Consider the following 21,543-nt stretch of genomic DNA (forward strand, 5'->3'; position numbering starts at 1 on the left):
TATTTTCCAAGTTTCTCTACCAAGAATGCTTTGATTGGTGATTATTGATACATCGGGTTAGTGTTTGCGATAAAAGAAACAAAAAAACTCCCATTTTGAAACTAAGAGATTCTCTCTTTTTTTGCATTTCTATAAGATCCACCAACTGCGTATAATTGTGGTTAATCGATTCATAGAAAAAACGATGGAAATTATTTTTTCCTCCATCAATTTTAATGATGGGACGGTTCTTTAAGTTATCTAGATAAATTCCCAACGTACAGTTCAAAAAAGTGAGATAATCTGATAAGTGCACATACCCCTCCTGCTCTTCTTTCTTCCAGCAAGAAATTCAAAAGGTCGACTAATAAAATGAGGTTTCTGCTACTTTCATGAAACCTTTACGATACAATATAAACAACTCTAATTCCAGAAATGATGAACGGTTTTACAAATTCAATCAAAAGTTCACGGAACTTTGCGCGAAAGTTAAGTTCGGTAAACCTATCTCTGTAAGGACATCCTTCCATTTGTAGGAATGAACGAAAAAATTATGAAAGAACAAACGTAAATGAGACTAAATAATTTTAACTTCCGCCACTGCGCCGCACTGCGTTTGACGCAATGCGTGAAGTATTCATGCAGTCTTGTAGGCGCTATTATGTGTCACATGCCGACCGCCGCGCCGAGGGCTTCTCCTTTCCAACTCAAGTCCTCGTCATCATCGCTCTTCGCGCTGCGCCGCGCCATGCCAGGCCAAATTGCATGTTTGATTTCTCTCTTAACTCGACTAATTAAAGGTGCTGTTTCTTTCATCACCGAAAGACGACAAAATTAGAAATTACTATATCCTCAGGAAAGAGGGATTTTGTCGCCTTTTTTCGTTTGTAATTTTTTTCTTAATCCGGTTTTTTTAATACCTACATTTGAAAAAATTGCAAAATTTGCCGCCGTGGGCCGCGGCCCATGTGGCCACCCCCTAAATTCGGCCCTGCATGCACGAAGTTTGATTATCCGTGTAGCCAAAAATCACACTTGAACGCATCTCTGCCGAACCGAACTACGTGCATTAAGACATGAGCCTTGAGATTCATAAGAATAAATGCATAACAGGGCTCACGTCATAATACACATAGTTCCGCTTGGCAAAAATACGTTCACTTGTCCTGCGGAGGCACTAATATTTTTATCGAAAATACAAATTCCTAGCGAGTATGGCGTTTCCAACGAATAAGTCTATATTTGACACGAGAATCCACAGTGGTAGACTGCCGTGCTAAGGAATAACGCCGTATGAGCCTTCAGACGTCACCAAGTTCCCTCCGATAAAAACCGAATTTACTTGGAACATTGTGATTATTATTTTCCGAAATTTTCAAACAATTTTGTAAGCAATTTAATCCAAAGTATCTGAAAATTTCAAGGGACAATATGCATGAATGATGTCAAAAATACATGATTTATCAAGGGCAACTTGGCAACTCTCGAATGTCCATACGGCGTTCTTCCTTAAAACGGCAGTAGAGCGAAACTGTCATACTAAGGAAGAACGCCGTATGAACATTCGAGAGTTGCCAAATTTCCCCGTGTAAAACATGCATTTTTGAAGAAAGTTACGCGTATTTTTCCTCGAAATTTTCCAATATTTTAGATTAAATTGAGAACAAAATTGTCTGAAAAATTGGAAGAAAAATATTCGGAATTTTCCCAGTAAATTTGTTGGTTATTAAGGTGATTCAATGGACGCCATATTTTGTGTCAGAACGACATGCGATTTACCGCATCAATTGATTCGATACTGATATCGAAACTGCACTCGAATGCTATATTTTCTCTCTGAAAAAACCACGCCTTTATTACGTTGAATTTCTTTTTTAAAATTGGTAACTGAGTGCTTTAGTCTCCTGACAACAGAATTGCGATCTCAAAATTCAAGAAAAATGACGAGTAGCTAAAAAAATGGAACCAATTGATGCGATATATCGCATGCCGTTCTGACACAAAATATGGCGTCCATCGAATCACCTTAAAGGAAATATGGCATCGCCTGAAGGCTCATACGGCGTTTTTCTATAGCACGGCAGTTAGGGTCTCTATTTTGTCTCTGCGGTTAAGGGTCAAAGCGTCAAACTGACTCAAATCCGGAGCATCCCACTGCAAGTTCCACACTGCCGTGATAGCGGAGAGAGCAGAGTAAGAGGATCGCTGTATGAGCCATGGTTATCACATGCTTTCATGTGTCTTGAGGCTCATCCGAGCGTGCACTTACCGCTCGTGATGAGCGAGTGCTGCGGCGCGGGAGCGATGCTCCAACACGATGTGAACGTTCGGCCAAGATCCCCGCGGATTGCATAACCTGCTACGCTCCGGCTGAACCTGCCGCTCTGTGCCGCACAGTGGATCGAGTCAATAGGAGAAGTCGGACAGAATTTAAAAACTTTAAACGCTTCTAACTCTGTTCATACAAAATTTTGAGGTTCCAAAAGTGGTTTCATTGGTTTCCTCGTGAAATTTTCTACTTGAAACACCTCTTGAAATATAAAATGTGACAAAATGAACACCTAAATTCGCAGTTTTAGTCAAAAATTTCATGTCCAGCCTCTCTAATTGACTCGATCCACTGTGTGCCGCGCCGCGCCGGCCATCTGCAACTACAACACCACCGCGCAGCCTCTCAGCGCACGACCGAGAAAGAGCGGTATGGAATTATGACATAACGTTCCTCAGAAGATTCACATAACATGTGATAATCGACACCATCCGATCGTAATGACGGAAGTCCATCGGTAAGATGACACTAATTAAGCTGGGATCTTTAACCCTCTAAAACAGTAATATAATAAAATAGTAAACGTATATAGCCTTTTATTTACATTGAATTAGGTACATTCTAGTGCTAAGCTTGCGTATGTCATGCTTGTGTAATTCATTGTAAATAAAAGGTATCAAGGTTACGTTTAGTATGTTATTATCGTATTCGATAACTCGAGTGCGATATTTTCTCTCTCAAAAAACCACGCCTTTATTACGTTGAATTGCTTTGTTAAAATTGGTAAGTGAGTGCTTTAGTCTCCTGACAACAGAATTGCGATCTCAAAATTGGAGAAAAATGACGAGCAGCTGAAAAAATAGAACCAACTGATGCGATATATCGCATGTCGTTCTAACACAAAATATGGCGTCCATTGAATCACCTTAAGGGGGTGGCCACATGGGGCGCGGCCCATGGCGGCAAATTTAGGGGGCGGCATATTTTGCAATTTTTTTAAATATAGGTGTAAAAAAAATCGGATTCAGAAAAAAAAATTACAAACGAGAAAAGCGTCTTTCGGTGACACAAAAGTCGACCTTTAATTAGTCGAGTGAAGAGAGAAACCAAACATACAATTTGGTATGGCGCGACGCGGCGCAGAGAGCATTGATGATGAATAGGACTTGATGATGAAATAGAACTTGAAATGAAAAGGAGAAGCCCTCAGCGCGGCACGCCGCGCTGCGGTCGGCATGTAACACATATAAGCACCTGCAAGACTGCATGAATACTTCACGCATTGCGTCAAAAACAGCGCGGTCAGCGTGAAACGCATAGCGCCTACTAGACTTTATGAATACTTCACGCATTGCGTCGAACACAATGCGCTCAGCAGCGGTCGGCGTGAAACGCATAGCGCCTTCAAGACTGAAGGAATACTTCACGCATTGCGTCAAAAACAGTGTAGTCAGCGCGGCGCGGCGGCGGAGGTTAAAATTATTAAACCACATTTATGTTTGTTCTTGCATAATTTTTACGTTCATCTCTTACAAATGAAAGGCCTTGTTCACACAGAGATAGGTTTACGGAACTTAACTTTCGCGCAAAGTTCCGTGAACTTTTGCTAATAGTGTTGACTGGGTTTTCGCAAAAAAACGTGTCCAACACGAGTGAACGCGTCTTATGCATCCCTGCCCTCCCCATCCAGTACTTCACTTGATGGTTTTAATTGATGTTTCAAAACGAATGAGAGAAGGGAGCGGCAAAATACAGGTGGCCCATGGGCGGCAAGTAGGTAAATCCGGCCCTGTGTAGCTGAACTTCACAGTCACGTATTTTTTAGAGTGCAGAATACCACCATCCAATTTTTCTGCACAGCTTTTAAAATATCACTCGGCAATTGCGACATATCGACGATGAAACTGCAGAAGGTCCGATACAGCCTACACCTTCGGTGACGTTCGATAGCACCTTCTCAACAGAGGCGGATCCGGCAATTTGGCAACACCGGATTCCCTCCATTTAAACCTATACTAAACAATCGATTCTTGTCGGAGCACCTAGTCCCTCTAAGAATCGATACTATTCCATAGGTTTAAATGGAGAAAAATAATGTTGCCAATTTGCTGGATCCGCCGATGCTTCTCAAGTTCCCGATGGATTATTCTGGATTCATTTTGCAGGATACTGCGGATGATCATCGAAAATTCATTTTACGGCAAAATCGGAATCGATTATAAATGTGATAGAATTGGATAGAGGATCCAAAGAAATGCCGAACTTCGATTTAAAATTCGCTTACTCGTGTCAAACGCTACTCACGCAGAATTCGTGTTCTGCATCAGCATCAGAGATCTTCACTTCTCTGCCACAGTACGGAAGAACGCCATTTGAGCATTTGAATGTTGCCAAATTGCCCGAGACAAAATATTTAGTTTTGACAACAGTTTTAGGTAGCTTTCCTTTTAAATTTTCAAATACTTTAAATGAGGAGCTCGGAGGACAATGCGCATAAGTGCAGTTTTTGCTATTTCGGGAAATCCGTGTTTGACGTTCCGAAATTTTATGGATTCTTAAGGCGGAAAGAAAGTTTCAAACTGACATTTTGATGCTTAAAATTGGAATTTCGGTGCGAATTATTCACAAAATATGCATGAAATGCATAGTTTGCAATAGTTTTACTTGAAATGATTAAAATCTCAATTTTTTCAAAAACTGCACAGACCTATGCGCCTTGTCCAAGCCCCTCATTTGGGCTACATTTTGCCATGAAGAACTACAATTCCTGGCTCATTTTAAAAGCAACGTACGTACCGTTCGGTTTCCCAATGCAGATACGTGCTCTCATGGATGAGCCAGGGATATTGGTTGCTTAATACAGAATGTGGTCCATTTATAATGTTTTAAAAAAGAAGTCCGTGGTGTCTAGGACCGAGATGAACCAGGGTGTATGAATGAAAAAGTAGGGAAAATTAAGGAAGCTTTATCCTCCAAGCCCCTCAAATTTTTTCGCGAACAAAAATTGCTGAAAAAGTAGATGGAAAATATTTTCAAGTTCTCCCGGGAATTGGCATTTTCTCAAAGAAAAGCAGCATTGGAGTGGAGGGCGCATACGATGTTTTTCCACAGCGGGCAGTGCCTCCTCTTCAAGCCTCCACCACACCGTGAGCGTGATCACTTCCATTCAGGGCGCCTCGCCGCAACATTCCTGGACGCACACCGTGACTAATACTCTAATACCTTGCTGTTCGCCAAATAACCTCGGTACCTCGGTGCGTAGGACGCCCATGCCGGTGAGCTTCTTTGCCGTTCATTTAAAAATGGCGGATTTCGGTGTGACTCAACGTCTGCGTCAAACGTGTCGGAGCGGGACACTCATCTCTGGGGATTCACGATTCTCTGGCAGAGGCGGATCCAGCAGGTTGGCAACAATGGCTTTTCTCCATTTAACCTGTGGAGAATAATCGATTCATGCCGGAACACCTGACCCCGCCGAGAATCGATTCATTTCTACAGGTTTAAATGGAGAGGAAGCAATGGTGCCAACTTGCTGGATCCGCCAATGGCAAGGACGACAACGCCCTCTTGGACTAGATTCAATGGTGTTGTCAGACCCCCTTCGAGTATGACATTTCACGGATGGACTCGGATAAGAGCACCGTTGTCCTGCGATAATCGGACGGTTCATGGCGATCAGGGATGTCGGGTATCGATAAGTTCGAAGAATCCGATACTACTTACCAACTCAATTTCCGAATTGATCATACTCTTATAAGTACGCACAAGCTACAAATAATAACGTAAAGAAGAGTTAAAACAGCTTACTTACTGATCGAATGAAACTACATTTTGCAATGAAGAATTATTTTTTTGGCTCACTCGCAAAATCACATTTCTGCATAGGGAAACTAAAGGTATCCACTATACGATTCTAATATGAGCCTAAAACAAAGTTCCTGAATGAAAAATCGGTCCATTTGTAGTCTGAATCGTTAACTAAAATGAAAAGTATAGCAAAAAAGTTCGGGAATTATAGCAGTAAAGTCGATGAAATGCTATCGGAAAACCTCTCTGCACCTGGGGCAATATCATCGTTCGCTTACTATTGTCTTAGCTGTTGAAAAAAGTTTTGACTTAAGACCTGTGCCTATGCAATGGATCAGTAGACCGCTTTTTTAGCTCATATTCTGAAATTTCAGAGCGAGCCGAGCTTCTAAGATTTTTTTCAGATTTATTTCATCCTAAACGGCAAATTTATCCCCGTTTTGAAAATGCCAAAAATGGGACCGGTTTTCAAAGATATTTTTGGCGGGCTTAGATGTAACAAGACGTGGGAAACGGCGTTTCCTGATTGGCTGAACACAGCCTCAGACATCGTCCGAACTGAAGTTACGTCTTTTGATCGCGCTGTTGATCGGTCGTCTTTTGAAAGCTTTCTCTGCCCGCAGATATGATTCTTTTAACTTTTTTAACATTGATTTTTTTTATGAAATTAGTCGTTTTTCACGAAAGAACGTAACTACATTGCAACGTTGCCAAATTTTCCCGCGCTGATTGCATTTATACCTAGAGAATCCTGGGAAAACCTGCGATTGAAAACTCCGGTTGCCCAGAGTTTTCCTAAAGAGACCTCTAACCTCATCTTTGATGTTCCTTATGAATCGAAATTTGTAGGGCTGCGCCGGATTTTTCAATGACATTATGACGATTTTCCACGCACAAGTGGCAACGTCAAGTGGAAGAACGGGCCGCTAATCGACTGCTCGCCACGTTGTTTGTCGCGGGAACAATGAAATCGGGACCAAGGAACGGGGAACAAAACAGTGCAACACCCATCTAATAATCTTCATCGCCCGTCATCACCACTCATCGTCTCCATCGGACCCACCGTGGCCCATCGTTGAGCCCGTGCTGCGCATCCTCTGCAGATCACCGCCAGATTGGGTCACAGAAGAGGACTCTATATCCTCCTTCTAGGCCTCTAGGTCTTCTCTTCTCCCCTAACAAAGTTTTCAGCAATGACGAGGCGTGAAAGGTAGACTATCGATATTTCCCCATTTGAAGCTATGGTAAAGAATCGATGGATTCTTTCATGAAGATTCTCCAAAGAATCGATCATGGAAGCCTCCAAACGCCCACCAAATAGAGTTAAAATTCCAAAAAATGTCCGGATGTACCTATTAAATGCATCAATTCGATAGTATGTTGTGCTAAAAGGGGAAAAAACCGCAATTATTCTGCAGTAATTGGTGGGAAATCTGCGCCATGGAAGCCTTAAAGTGCGTCCAAATCGATTTAAAATTTCAAAAATTATCCGGGGGAGGCCCCGCAAGCCCTCTATACCGGGGGTATTCTATAACCCCCATGTGGTAGGGGGGCCAGCCGCCCCCTCCCTAGCAAAATGACTCAGCTATGCCTATGTACATTCTCTTTAGGAAAAATAGCCCCGCGAGGTTTCTAAAATATATGGTCTCAAATCCGGTCTGCGGGCCGATTATTGAAACTGATAGAAAAAGCGATAGACAAAAAAGACATAGGGAGTATAGAGCGATCCTATTGGTTGACATGATTGGTTCTTATAGACTAAGGAAGAAAATGATGGACTAGCTGTCAGGTTTCTCGTGAGTTGCCGTTAGTTAGTCCATTACCTACCTCCTATGTCCATTGCCACCACCCGCTTCCACCAATAGGATCCCTCTAAATCCCTTTGGTCGTCTTTGTCTATAGCTTTGTCTATCAGTTTCAATAAGCGGCCCGCTGTGTATAGCTTCCAAAAATTAGAGGACTTCCGGGGTCGGCCCGGCATCGTGGAATATCAGAATGAAAGCCTCGATTTTCCGCCACCAACGGCGCCGTTTCATCTTCTGAGCGAGCGCATCCGCGCATGGGCTCGGTACAATTACTTTTTCGCATTCCGAGGGGGGGCCTCCGCTCTCCTCTCTCCTCGGCTCCTGAATGACCCGAAATTCACCCCCCCCCCCCTCTCCCTGCACGGAGACCGCGTAGACCTGGGACACGCGGAAACAACGCAACGGTTATTGAACTTAGAGCCAGTTCGCTTTTCTCCCAACGCGATCGCTGTGCTCATCTCTCGACGAGGTTGTCAAATAGTGTCGGAGAATTCATGTGCTGCCATGCTAAGGAGAAACGCCGTATGAGCGTTCGGGAGTTGCCAAATTTCCTTTGATAAAATGTTTATTTTTGAGGCATGATATTAATAATTTTCCTTGGAATTTTCAGGAAATTTATGTGATATTGCGAACAAAATTTACTATAAAATTAGAAGACAAATATTCATAAGCTCACCAAGAAATTTGCGCTTTGTGAAAAGACATTTGGCAACGCTTAAAGGGTCATACGGCGTTTTTCCTTATCACGGCAGTATGGGCCATATCTTGCAAATATGAAATTACTATTTCTGACCAAGATAGATCCAAATTTTTACGAAGCAGCTCGAGACAATGGTAACATGAAAAAACAAGAAAACGGGAAACTAGGCTAAAAATACAACATTAAAAACCCGAGACGTTTTAACTCAAAACTGAGAATGAATGAGTAGTTTTCCATCGAAAAATATATTACAAATTAAAAAATATCAAAAAAAAAACCTGAGACCCACACGTTCATGTTCAACATGTACGTCTCAGGTTTTTCTTCAATATTTTTTAATTTTCAATTGATTCTCCGTCTGAAAATTACTCACTTTTGAGTCGGAACGTCCTGGGTTTCAGTGTTGTATTTTTAGCATTGTTTTGCGTTTTTTTCATGTCCCTGACAGCCCACAAAGACACCTGTCTTTTTTGAGAAACTGATGATGGTAAACATTCGTTGTTTCTTGAGCCGTGAGATTCCCCCATCACCCCACCCCTCTCTACAATGGAAAATGGCCCTTCTTGCATTTAAAAAAAAAAAAATGTACGTACATACATTCAAGTCGCTTCTACAGCGCGCCCCGGCGCTGAGGTCACTGAGGATCAATTTATTTGAACACCCCGCTAGGATAGATTATCAAAGAAAATGATAGAGCAGAGAGGAATCGAATGAAAATTTACGGACTAATGATTATTTATACTCTTTTCCAGCGTTGAAAATTTGCAACGCCGCGAACCTTAAAGAGTATCATTATGCTTACCAATATACCTTATCACCGCAGGTTTTATGTCGGGGAGTGGCACGAACAGAAGGCTTGCGTATTGGAACATAGACCTGCTTCTCTGCATTACAAGGAATAACGTCATTTGAGTATTTGGATGTTGCCAAGGCTCCTCTGATAAAATGTTCTTTAATTTATGAGAAACATTTTAAGCATTCCCTCTTCGAACATTTCCGATACCCTACACCATATTGCAAATTTTGTCCGAAAAATTTGAAGAAAATCGTCAATGTCCTCCAGGACATTTATATTCTTGGATAATTGCAACGTCGCAAATCGAGAAACGTGGCAACCCCTCGTTTTACAGCCAATGGATCCGAGGAAAGAGACAAAGTCTATCAAAGCGCCTGGATGCAACTATTCGTGTTCGATGGATGCGCGTGTTGCATAAACACAAATTGAAGGCGCCGGCTTTATTGGCCGCACCGAAATGCGCATGTTGCAACCACAGCGGAGGCAAAAATACCGTACTGCGGGCAATTTGGCAACGTCTGGTTTGCTCATACGGCGTTTTTCTATAGCACGGCAGTATATAATTGCTATGGTTTTATTGCAGATTCGTGAGTTCGGTGCGGTAAGAGGACTGCTCAAATAACTCCAAATCTCTGCAAATTTTTCCATTTTATAGTAGAGCAAAACATCTTGACGGTACTTACGTGTAGCGCAAAAAGTTCGGATTTGCTCACACATTTTAATAGACTTACGTGGTTTTTGCTTAGCAAGGCAAACATGCCTAGACCATACCATGCTGAGAGAGAGAGAAAAAAAACTCGTAAGAACACTTGAACATTGCGAAAAATTTGGTAGAGATAATTTTATTTTTACGGAAAGTTGTATGAATATTTTATCCTGAAAAGTTCAAATGTTTATAGGACTAATTATATCGATGACTAAATTAAAGAAAAGCGTATCTCAAATGCGATAATTAAAACTATGTCCTATATTATTTTACATTCTCGGGAGAAAACTAATCAAAAATGATTAGTAAAAGGATCATGAATGCAATTGGGAGGAGTCAAAATATTCCATGATGTTTCTCATCAAATTTTCCCAGGTACATTGGCGATTTTGAATATTGTACTTCAAAATTTTCAATCACAAATCTCGTGATCTCTCATGGTGCCTATACCGTGAGACCTTGCTCAAACGTTTTCCACCGTTACGTGCATGAGGACAGAGAAATATTTAGGTGGCCTGAGAGCTTATAGTATAGATGACTTAAAATAGGGAATAAATTAAGCACAAGTTTAAAAAACAAAAACATCGAGTATGTCAAAGTGAAAAGTTGAAAATGCCGCCACAGTTCTGCGAGGTAGGTATCCCGGTTTTTCTATTTCTGGGAATTCCACTCATGTTCATGTAGTCGTAGTGCAAATTCTGTCCTGTCACAATGCTACATTCTAACGCAATAGACAACGCCTTCTTTCTGCCGGCGCATTTCATTTATTGCATTGAATTTACTTAGGCTTGGAAAACTGACGGCAATTTTACTTCTCTTGTTTGTGGAGTCTGAGTAAACATATTTGCCAGGTCGAAAAGGAAAAAACGTCTTGATGGATACAAACACTTTTCTACATATTTGAAAGCACTCGAAGACCCCCATTTTGTACTCGAGCCGCTGAGAATTTCTTCTCTTCGATGATCCATGACGAAAAAACTAATTATGACTGATCTACAGTCTTCTAAAAAAGAAACAGTTTTACACCTGTGATAAATTAAGGGTAAACCCCAAAGATTGCATTTGGCTTTTTCATAAAAAAAAAAGCATCGCAAGCGTGGCTAAATGAACAGATACCTTGCAAATATTTGATGCAAGCCTTCGTTCTGTTTTATTTATACCTTCTTTTCTTTCTTCGACTCGTACAACGGTTAAAGATTCGGGCTAAACCTTGAACGCAACATTTTCATGAGAAAACAATGCCTCCAATCGCCTGCTCATTTAGACATATGAGTCATGCGTGGGGGATTAACAGATCCATACAACGAGTTTTCCCCCTCCTTTACATTCTTTTTTTTTTCAAAAAAAAAGAGGAAAGAAAACAGTAAAATAAGAACACGTTACCATTGTTGCAGAATTTAATCTCAGAATGTCAGCATGATTCCGATTGTGAGTGTAAGTACTTTGCACAAGTAGGTTCAACTAGAGTTTGAGTTTTCCTCACAATCTCGAACCGGTTTTCGAAACCTTGAATGTAAGTTCACGGAGTGTAATTTGAGGTCGAATACGTTTGAATTCAAGCGCGAGACCGCTAAAGAATGCAGTTAGATTGCGTGGGCGTATACATTAAAAGATCGTATTCGATAGTGGTTCGAGTTATCGTTTGGTTCAAAACAATAGAACATAACCTCGCACAACAATGTTAGGATTTAAGTAGGGAAAGCTGAAAATGAGAAAATGCCTAATAGTTTAACTTTTCATAGCCATATTGTACTCACAAGAATCAAAAATCTATCACAAAAAACCAGTTCCTTTAGATTTCTAAATTGACTTTCCAGGCTATGTTTACATGTTGAGCCAATCGATATCGATACAATCTCACCTGTTTGATGTATCGAATGCGATCTCATAAGACGCATAACAAGAGTGATTCAGGATCTCTTTCGTGTTATTATGAATTTTAAAAAAAAACACTCCTATTTTACATTATTTAATGCTGCAGAAGTTTTGAATGTTTCTTTAGGTATTTTTTTCGCAACTTTGTATATAAGAAAATGCGTGTCGATTGATTGTAAAATTTGCATTAAATTCCACAGATAGGCAAAAAGTTAAGAAGTAAGGATTTAAAATTGTTATTTCTGATGAACATTAGGATTTAGCTCTAAATTAGAATTTGACATCCGTTTCCTTCCATCACTCAGGTATTTTATCCGGAAACTCGAAGTTTTCGGATAGTTCAATTTTCCAGGAAAACGGTGCATGAAGGGAACAAACCACGGTCATGTTAATTCGCCTAAAATATTGCTATAAGCTGCTCTAAATATTTCCTAATCCTGAATTGTTTTTGCCTTGTCGGCAAAAGAAAACAAAACTTCATAAAACGTAAATTTATAGGCTACAAGCACTATTTCAATTGAATTTTTAGAGGTCAGTTGCCTTTTAAAGTGTCATTCAATACATGGTAAAGCTAAGAAATTGGGTCTTCGCAATTTAAATTTTATGCTGATTTCGTATTGCGCGCTAACGCACTAATGGACTGGATTTATGGTATAGCACTCTTCAAGTTAGGTGGTAAGGCCAAGGCGGCAGCGAAAATGAGTGACAAGAAAAACGCCTTCAAAAAGCCACGACGCAATTATGCTAGCTTGTCGGCCGTCGGTCAATCGTAAGGTTGAATAAAGTGATCAATGATGCATCATCCATTTTATATGAATAAATCTTGTCCACGAAATCTCTTTGACTGTGGAATCCTCATTAAATAGTATCATATTTTAATGGTGTTGTTGCATGGAGCCATGCTACTTGGCGCTTTATATCCACAATGTCCCGTTACCGTGGCAGTATCTGCGATACAAAAATATGGCAATCTCAATCTTGACGCTTTGGCTCAGCTATAGCAAATTGCGGTCTACACTTTGAACAATAAAGGGTGGAAAATGACCAATGTTTGATTGAGAAGCCTGCCAACACTGTTTTAGTGCTCGATTTGACTCACTTAGATCGTATTGTGTTTCTGTGTGACCGGGCAACTCATATTTCCCGTAACCAATGTTCAAATAAAACGTCAATATCTTAGTTAGGAGTTGATTTCGGTAATTTTTTATGCAAGAATCGTGTCCAACGTGAAATTATGGTTATGAAACAAGTATCAGCATGTTTAAATTCGCACCTTGTGTAGTGGTCCATTCTGCAGGCTCTATATCGTCTGCGAGGGTCTGAGGGTCTCTCTCTGTTTCTGTTCCTTAAGCCCAATTCACACTATCAAACTTTTCATCCGACATCATTGAACGAAAAGTTGGATGAAAAGTTGGTCGCAAAAAAAATTTATGCAGTTACCGTTGCAGTGTGATATCGTCATTAGCCTGCGGTTCGCGAAGATACAGCCTCGGCTCATGACGGTCAAAATATTTCGTTCCAACTTTTCGATCAACTTTCCATACGATTTGCGACGTCACATTCAAGTTTTCGTCCAATTTTTCATCAAATTGTCGTTTTCTCTCGTCAGTATCACACTATCCAACTTTTCATTCGGCAAGATGCATCTAACAGTTGGATGAAAATTTTGATGGTGTGAATTGGGCTTTAGCAAGGCAGCATTGACTGTGACCAAGATGCGTTGTGAATGAATGGATTAATATTATTCTCATGTTTATTCTCTGGTTTCAGATGTTGAACCGGGGGATGGGGAAATGGATTTGGCTTGGAGTGCTGTGCTGCGGGATAGCCGGAAGCGGAGGACAGAGCAACTACGCGGACCTGGGCAACAGCATTGAATTTCCCTCGCCGGCCGATGGACTCCCCGATTCGACTGTTCTCGATGGCAGGGTCACCCGACTCGATGACCTCTCGCCAATCATCGCCCTCAACAGGACCAAAGCTGCCCTCAACTGCGCCGCAGGATTCATGCAGGTAAAATCATTTTATAGCTCATTTTCAAATCAGTGTTTACTGGAATAGCTCTTTTTCTTATTTTATTAATCTTAATATTAAACCTATGTATGCTAATTTATTAAATAGTCAAATAGTCAATTTATTCATTTATTAAAATGTCAAAAATGAATTCAGAAAGTAAGCTCTTTGAATACCCATTGAAACGAACACCGGTTGTATCGGCGTTCGTTTTAAAACGCCTGTTTGTACGACAGCATCGCTACGTATGCTGTGTTGCTTACCACAATAATTGAAGGCGTTTCATGTTCAGAATATCTTTGCAGCCGGAAGGATTCATTATTCATTCTCGATCCTTCATTTCTCATTAAGGGACAAGAGAGCAAACGAGTGTTTTTTTTATTTTTTTAATTTGAAACTTCAAAAAAAAAAAAAAAAAAAAAAAAAAAAAAAAAAAAAAAAAAAAAAAAAAAAAATAATAATAATAATAATAATAACAATAATCAAGGCACCCCTTCTCGCAAAAAGACTTGGTCTAATTTATCAGTTGCTGTTATCGCACTCGAAATTTTAAATTATTTTTATTTAATGATATTTAATAAATCATGTAATTTAAATAAATTAATTATTTCAGGTCGAGTTGAGGTTCGACGAACCATTTTATGGTATCGTATACGCCGATTTCGATCGAGCCAGCGCGTGCAAAACCGCTGGTAGAGGAACAAACTCAACGCGGATCGAACTCCCGCTCAAAGGATGTGGTACAAAACAGGTAATTCTTCTTATTTTTGGCCAATATTTCATTAAAACCTTTTAAGCTCTCGCGATCATTCACATTCAAGTATCTCCGTCTAATTACCTTCACTGTTCTATATAGGAAACAAACAAAAAAGTTCACAAATAATCAGTCGCAATAGGATAAAATAGTTCAAAATCCTTCATCTCTTTTATAATCGACCAGGATACTTGACTAGAAATCATAATTGGCATCAAATCAATCTAAATTGTTATTAAAATGCAAAACAGCCAGTTTGAAACCGCTTTTTGAAGAGTAACCACGTTCAGTAACATTCAATAATGATATTTTTTCAGGATCCGCAAAGAGTTTTCACGAACAACATCGTGGTTCGATTCCATCCAGGCTTGGAAATGGATGGAGATGAAGTAATCACGATCGTCTGTCGCTACCCTCCTCCGATAGCGCCCCCTCCTGCAGGAGTTCCAGCTCCAATGTAAGTCAAAATAACTCTTGATTTTGATGGATATAATTGAACTCTGAAAAGGTAAAAATACTGGCCGAGATTTAGAATTCTTAACTCATGAGCCCTGTCCACGACGCTCTTGTCACATGCCTATGACTCATAAGTGCCGCATTCAGTTGGCCGCATTCCAGTATGGTTCTGTTTGACAGAATGTAAAATCCCGCTTTTTCATTGCTCCAAAAGAAATTGCGCCCACGTTAACATTGTTTCTTATACATTCTCCTAGAGCACACCCCATCTTTTCCACTCGTCTATAGTTCCGTTTGGCAGAAATACGTCCATTTTGTAGTCAAATTGGATCTTAATTGGGCGTATCTCTATCAAACGGAACTAATTGTAAGCGCCATATGGAGAGGAAGGGAGAGGGGGGGCTTAGATTGGCGGGTGTTGCTAAGCGCTTAGTTCCGTTTAACAGAAACACGTCCAAGTAATGATGTTTCTTTAAAAGATAGCAGTGTCCTCTCTTGCCAATTTTGCGCGAAATCATAGATCTTATAATTTTTCGATAATGTACTAATTTTCCTCCCCTTCGGTTTTCCTCTGTTGCAGTATCGAGACACCACCGTCAATCCCTCTGGGGCCGCCTCTGAAGGGCTTCCAAATTCTACTCATAATCTGCGGGATCTTGTTCCTCTCGCTGGTGCTGCTAGGACTAGGCATGTCTTACTACTGCCTGAAGAACCAGCGCGTGCGAGTCGTGCGCCGTCACCCGCTCTCCATGGGCACCGGCTCGGATATCACCAAACTCTCCGGCTCCAGCATCGGCAACATCTCCATGTTCGAGGGACTCAAGATCCCCAGGGCCCACGCCGCAGCCACCGCCGGAAGCACCTCCGGCTCGGAGGCAGCCCTCATCTCCGGCCCGGACACCATCCCCTCGGACTACCCCTCCGAGTCCCCCAGCTCCGCCCACTCGGAGGTCGAAGACGTCGACACCAGAAGCTTCCGCCGCTCGGTCAGCTCCGGAGGCTCCTACGATAACAAAGGCTACGTCCAGGAGGTCTCGAGCTTCTACTCGGAGAACTACGGTCAGTTCAGCGAGACGGAGGTGGCCATGATCCCGCCCGCCGAGCCCAAGTTCGACGTCCAGCTCCGCGTCAAGCGGGCGCCGCCTCCACCGCCCACCCCTACCCCGCCACCCTCAGACTCGGAGGCAAGCGTCCGCCTCGAGAGGAACCTCACCACCATCTTGGAGCGCGAGGAGAGCTTCCGTTCGGAAGCCGCCCAAGACATGAAGACGACTTTCACCTTCGTCCCAGAGCTCCATCCGCCTCCGCGTATCGCCACCCCCGAGCCGCAGCCCATCTACTCGAAAATACTACGCCGGCCGCCCGGTCAGAAAGTAGTGCCGCTCCCGGAAACGACCTCCCACTACCGGACGGAGGAGCACATCGACATCGAGCGACGCGCGCCCAGTGACAGAGATCACCGACTCGAGGTACACGTCGGAGATCATGGAGAGGATCCAGAAGAAGCGATCTCCGCCGCCTCCGCCGGTGACCAGCGAGACGTACCGCAGCGAGCTCGACATCCAGTCCACCGAGCTGATCGAAGCCCCGGTCATCCCGACGCGGAAACCGGAGATAACGTCGCACGTCGTGGACGACGTCTTCCTGCGGACCATCACCGAGAAGAAGACGATCGAGGACATCGAGCGTCATCGCCGGCAGGTGACCGAGTACCACACGCGCCCCGCCCCGCCTCCCATCAACTGGGACGTCACCATCCGCAACTACCCCGACCCGAACGCCCGCCCGCCCTCCGTCGACGACACCACCACCGACTGGGACTCCTACTCCGAAACCTCCTCCGCCGCCGGGTTCCCGACCACCCCGAAAACCGAGCGCCATCTCGCGCCCTACACCTCCAAGCACCACCGCTCCGAGATCGAGATCGACCGCCACTACTTGAGCACCCTCGACATCCCCATGCCGCAACCGCCGCCCACCAACTGGGACGTCTTGGTCCGAGTTCTTGAACCGCCGCCGACCATGGAACCGTCCACCAGCGAGGAGCGCACCTACAGGGTCGAGCAGAACCTCACGCTGGAGGACAGGAAGAAGTGGCGCGAGATCATCACGACCGAATCCACGCTCCGGACCCTCCTGACCGAGGCCACGGTGAGGGAGGACTACGAGCGGATCCGCAAAGACCAGAAATACGAGAGGCTATTCGAGCCGGAGAAGTGGGACATCATCATCCGGGTCTTGGCGCCGGAGAAGCCGTCGTACGACCAGAAGGGCAACGGGGCCTCGAACCGGTACCGCCGGAAGCAGGACTGGGACACGCGCAGCAGGCGGAGCTCCCTGCCGACGTTGTACGAATACGACTCCGACGGTGGCTCCTCCATACGGACCCTGATGGCCGATCTCCGGCATGGAGATCCCTCGGGTCGATCCCGAAGAACCTCCAGGTCTAGCCTCCGGTCGGACGTCATCGACGTGCGCTCCATGAGCGAGATGACGGTGGACTTCGCCAAGCCGGAGCACATCGACTCGATGAGCGATGGGAGCTCCTATTACCGGCCGCGGCGGTTCTACGACGACGCCGTCGGCGACGACGAGGAAGGAAGCCTCGTGCGATCTGCTAGTCAGCCCTCCCTGGCGCGCTCTGCCTCCGAGTTCACCGAGCACTGGGGCCTCCGCCGGAGCTGGGACGTCGATAGCCCCGGACACTCGCCCCGGTCGTCGACGAGGTCCTCCAGGGATCGACACACCCGCGTCGAGTCCTCCTACCAACACCAACAGCAGAGGGGATGGTTCGACAGTGTGCCCGAGCCCAGGTACAAGTGAGACCGCCCCCGCGATCAAGTCTGGTAGATTCGCGTCATGATTTTAAACTTCACCACGATAGATTATCGCGATAGAGTCGCCCTCAAAACAGTGCCCCGAGCCATGCATTTTTTAATTCGCACTTTACAATATTTTAACTACTGATATTATGGACGAGGTGGGGAAAATTTTTCGAATGTCCGCGCTTAATGAGTTTCGGTGAAAATTACATGAGCAGAAAATTTTAAATAAAAATTTCCCTTTTGGCGGGTACTAACAGAGTTATGTTTTAAGTATGTAAATCTTAATTACGACAACTTCTCTAAGCAGTATTCCATCCAAAATCAGGCGATAGCATATTATTTCAAAAATCAAAGGGAATCTCTGAAAAATTCAAATGTTTCTTCCAGGATAAATTTTTTGAAAGCGACTCTTTCCTCGCACAAAATGACACGTATCGAAGATGTGCCCGTTCTTAAAACTTTAAGGACTATCACCTTTTATCATGTTTTTCCAAGTCTGTTGCTGAAAGAAATGCCCTGTGCTAATAACGTGATAATGTATCTGTTAATATCCTCTAAGATACCTCTTTAGTTCAAAATTCATCATGAAGGGGGATCAAAAAATTAATTTTCCCTTATCTTCTTGTGCGAGTTTCTGGAAAAAGAAAATGAATTAAAAAGCAACAGGCACTAAGGGTAGGTCTGATTGTAAATAGGTTTCGAAAGATTAATAAAGGGTAAGGGACTTTCTCATAGACTTAGAGTCAAAACCATATTCCTTGAATGATAAGTCTATCGTTGGTGAATTTTCAAAATCATCCATGAACAGTGACGCTGAATCCACCTGCGAATTGTATTAGACGCTTTTGGAGCATATCTGATCAATCTCGAAGGATTTTTGATTCAGCGAAAATAAGGATAGATAAATATCCAGCCTTGAGAGGGAAATCCAAGGTATGGGTCCATATGCTCAAATCAAAATATATTTTTTGTTTTTCTTTCCTCTTTTTAATTTTAAAGGATCAGAAGAAAGATTATCCTTGAAATAAAACAGCATCGTACAAGTTTACTTAATTGAGTATGTAAGGCAGCGCGAAGTTGAGAACAGCAGATGAACATCGATTATAAGAGTTTGCAGATTAACATTTCTGATTTTGTGATAGAGTGATTTATCATTTTTAGGACTTTCTAGAAGTGAGGAAATACTTTTAAAGGAGGACCTCTGTAAACTTGCAGTCTGCACCTTGTCGATGATTTTCAGCTACCTCAGTACGACGAGCGTGCTTTTTCTAATTTTAACTTTACAAATGAATTTGTAAACAGGAGGCTGGTTATTGAAATTGATCGACAAAACGATAGACAAAGAAGACATAGAGATCATGGAGTGATCCTATTGGTTGAGACGGGTGCTTCTCATAGACTTAGGGGGGAAATGACGGACTAACTGTCGGGTCCCTCGTCGGTAGCCGTTACTTGGTCTATTACTTACCTCCTTTGTCTAATCCAACCACCCATTTTAACCAATAGGTTAGCTTCATTTTTCCACTGTCTCCTATGTCTATCACGTTGTCTATTAATTTCAATAATCAGCCCGCAGTGCATGATACAGAGCTTTCTCTAGAGTATCTCGCTCTTGTGCGACATGGTTTAAAATTTAAAACATTTTAAATGATCTTATTTTTAAACATGTTTTGAACTAGGGTGTAATTCAGAGGATTGTGCATACCTAAAATAACACAGTGAAGAATGAAAAAAAACCCATCCCATGTGGTCATAATCTCTTGGTACGACTTACATAAGAAGTGAAGTGGTTGTACAAGGCTCACTATTTTACGGACCAGTTAGGTTAAATTTGCAGGTTAAATTTTTCTCGGTGCTACTATGTGGAAAATTATTTGAATATCAACCCTCAAGATTGTTTTTTTAGTGTAAGCAAGCATAACTAAGTGTCGGTTCAAAAAAATTAGAGGTTTTCCCCTCAAAATCGCCTCTCTCAATTTTTCACTTATATGCAGTCATTCTAAATGGTATTTTAAGATTGTTTTCACTTTGCTGCTCCCGATGGCGAAAGATAGAAAAATAGATAGAGAAATAGAATTGACACTGTTCCATGTTCTAATTTAAGAAATTGCCGGTGATCATTTTTTACCATTAAGTAGGAAATAGCAGTTTTGATCGAGACTGAATTATTTATGTTTAATCCATGAATTGTTTGAAATATTAGGAATCGAAAAGGTACACTCAGATGAGTCCCTTCAATAGTTGCAACAATAGAGAAAGGACTAATTATAACAGTGCTAGTGCTTATCACGTATCGAAAGTCATTGCATGTCTATTGTCTCATCAACAATTTTAGAGCACTCATCCTTGGGAACAACATATTTTTTAGCAACCGTTTTTCCTACTCGATTTCAACGCCACAAAGTCCGTCCGCTAAAACGAAGAGAATGATGCAAGCTTATGGTTAAATGTCTCAAAAATAGTGATTTATTGTTTGATCTCCTCGTAGCATACCTACTGCCGAAATCATTGGATTTGCTTACGTTAACTGTATTTCCATGATGCTTGAGAACGATATCACGTAGATATAAGCTTTCTTTCGAAGTACTGCCGTTTCTTAATCTCACGTCGCACCTAACTGGTGATATCGATTGCACTGTTACTTATCCATGGTTCAATTCTCATCAATACCCAGGCAAGTTTGTCAGCAATTCAAAAAGAGAAATCTGTTGCCATCGGAACTGCCGCGCCGTTCCCTAGTTGTAAGATACGCTCACAGCAATATTTTAAAATATTTGATAATCATTCTTAAATTTGATAAACCTAATGTGCCAAACTAACACAGTAATGTAGGTTAAGGTAATCTAATGAAAGTACTAGTTTTAACCTTGATCTTGATATTGAAATTTTCGATTTTCCCTCGAAAAGTCAAATAGAAAATTATTTTTGTAAATATGCGATTTTCGTCTCTGACGTAGAAAATGAATGTGTGTTTTTTACTTTATTTTCCCCCTTTAACTTTTGTGCAATATCTCAAGGATCTATGCAGTGGGTTAGCCAATATTTCAGCCACAGTGTCCTCTTATCAAGCGTCCAGCCCGGTGTGAAACTTCTTAAAAGCAATGTTTCAATTTGTTTCACAAAAAAAAAAAAATTAGTATTTTATTTTTTGTTTTAAGAACTTTTTGGGCAAGACACGAACACACACGCGAGACGCACACCGTGGTTGTAAGTTTACTTACCCCAGCAGATACATCAATTCCGTCATTATGTTTTAATTATTTGAATTGTATTGTGGCAAATAAACCAATCGCTCAGAGGGGCCCATTTTTTTTTTCAAAAGAAAATTTGAAGATTTCGAAAAGGCCTGCAGTATGTGAATCCCAACATATCTTGGGTCTCCTCCTTTGCAGGTATGATCAAGTTTCTTTTCGAAAAATAGGTATGGGCTCAAATGATAGTTTCCTTCCTTTTAGTTGATATCATACCAGTGAATTGTTCTTTTATCCTAGCATTTCATCAACCTGTCATTTTTTCTTTTATTTTTGAAATTCTAAATAAAACAATAACAAAATCTCA

At 42.1% G+C, this 21,543-nt stretch overlaps 1 protein-coding gene across 1 annotated transcript in view; it reads left to right on the forward strand.

The window, feature by feature from the left end:
• Positions 1-21,543, forward strand: part of pot (zona pellucida domain protein papillote) — a 104,525-nt gene extending 82,982 nt beyond the window's left edge. Inside the window, 5 exon segments of the mRNA XM_019044660.2 lie at positions 13,708-13,950; positions 14,564-14,701; positions 15,022-15,161; positions 15,741-16,595; positions 16,597-21,543. Coding sequence (XP_018900205.2) covers positions 13,708-13,950; positions 14,564-14,701; positions 15,022-15,161; positions 15,741-16,595; positions 16,597-17,983 — 2,763 coding nt within the window. The 3' untranslated portion in view covers positions 17,984-21,543.

Source organism: Bemisia tabaci, chromosome 2 (genome assembly GCF_918797505.1).
Source record: "Bemisia tabaci chromosome 2, PGI_BMITA_v3".
NCBI lineage: Eukaryota > Metazoa > Arthropoda > Insecta > Hemiptera > Aleyrodidae > Bemisia > Bemisia tabaci.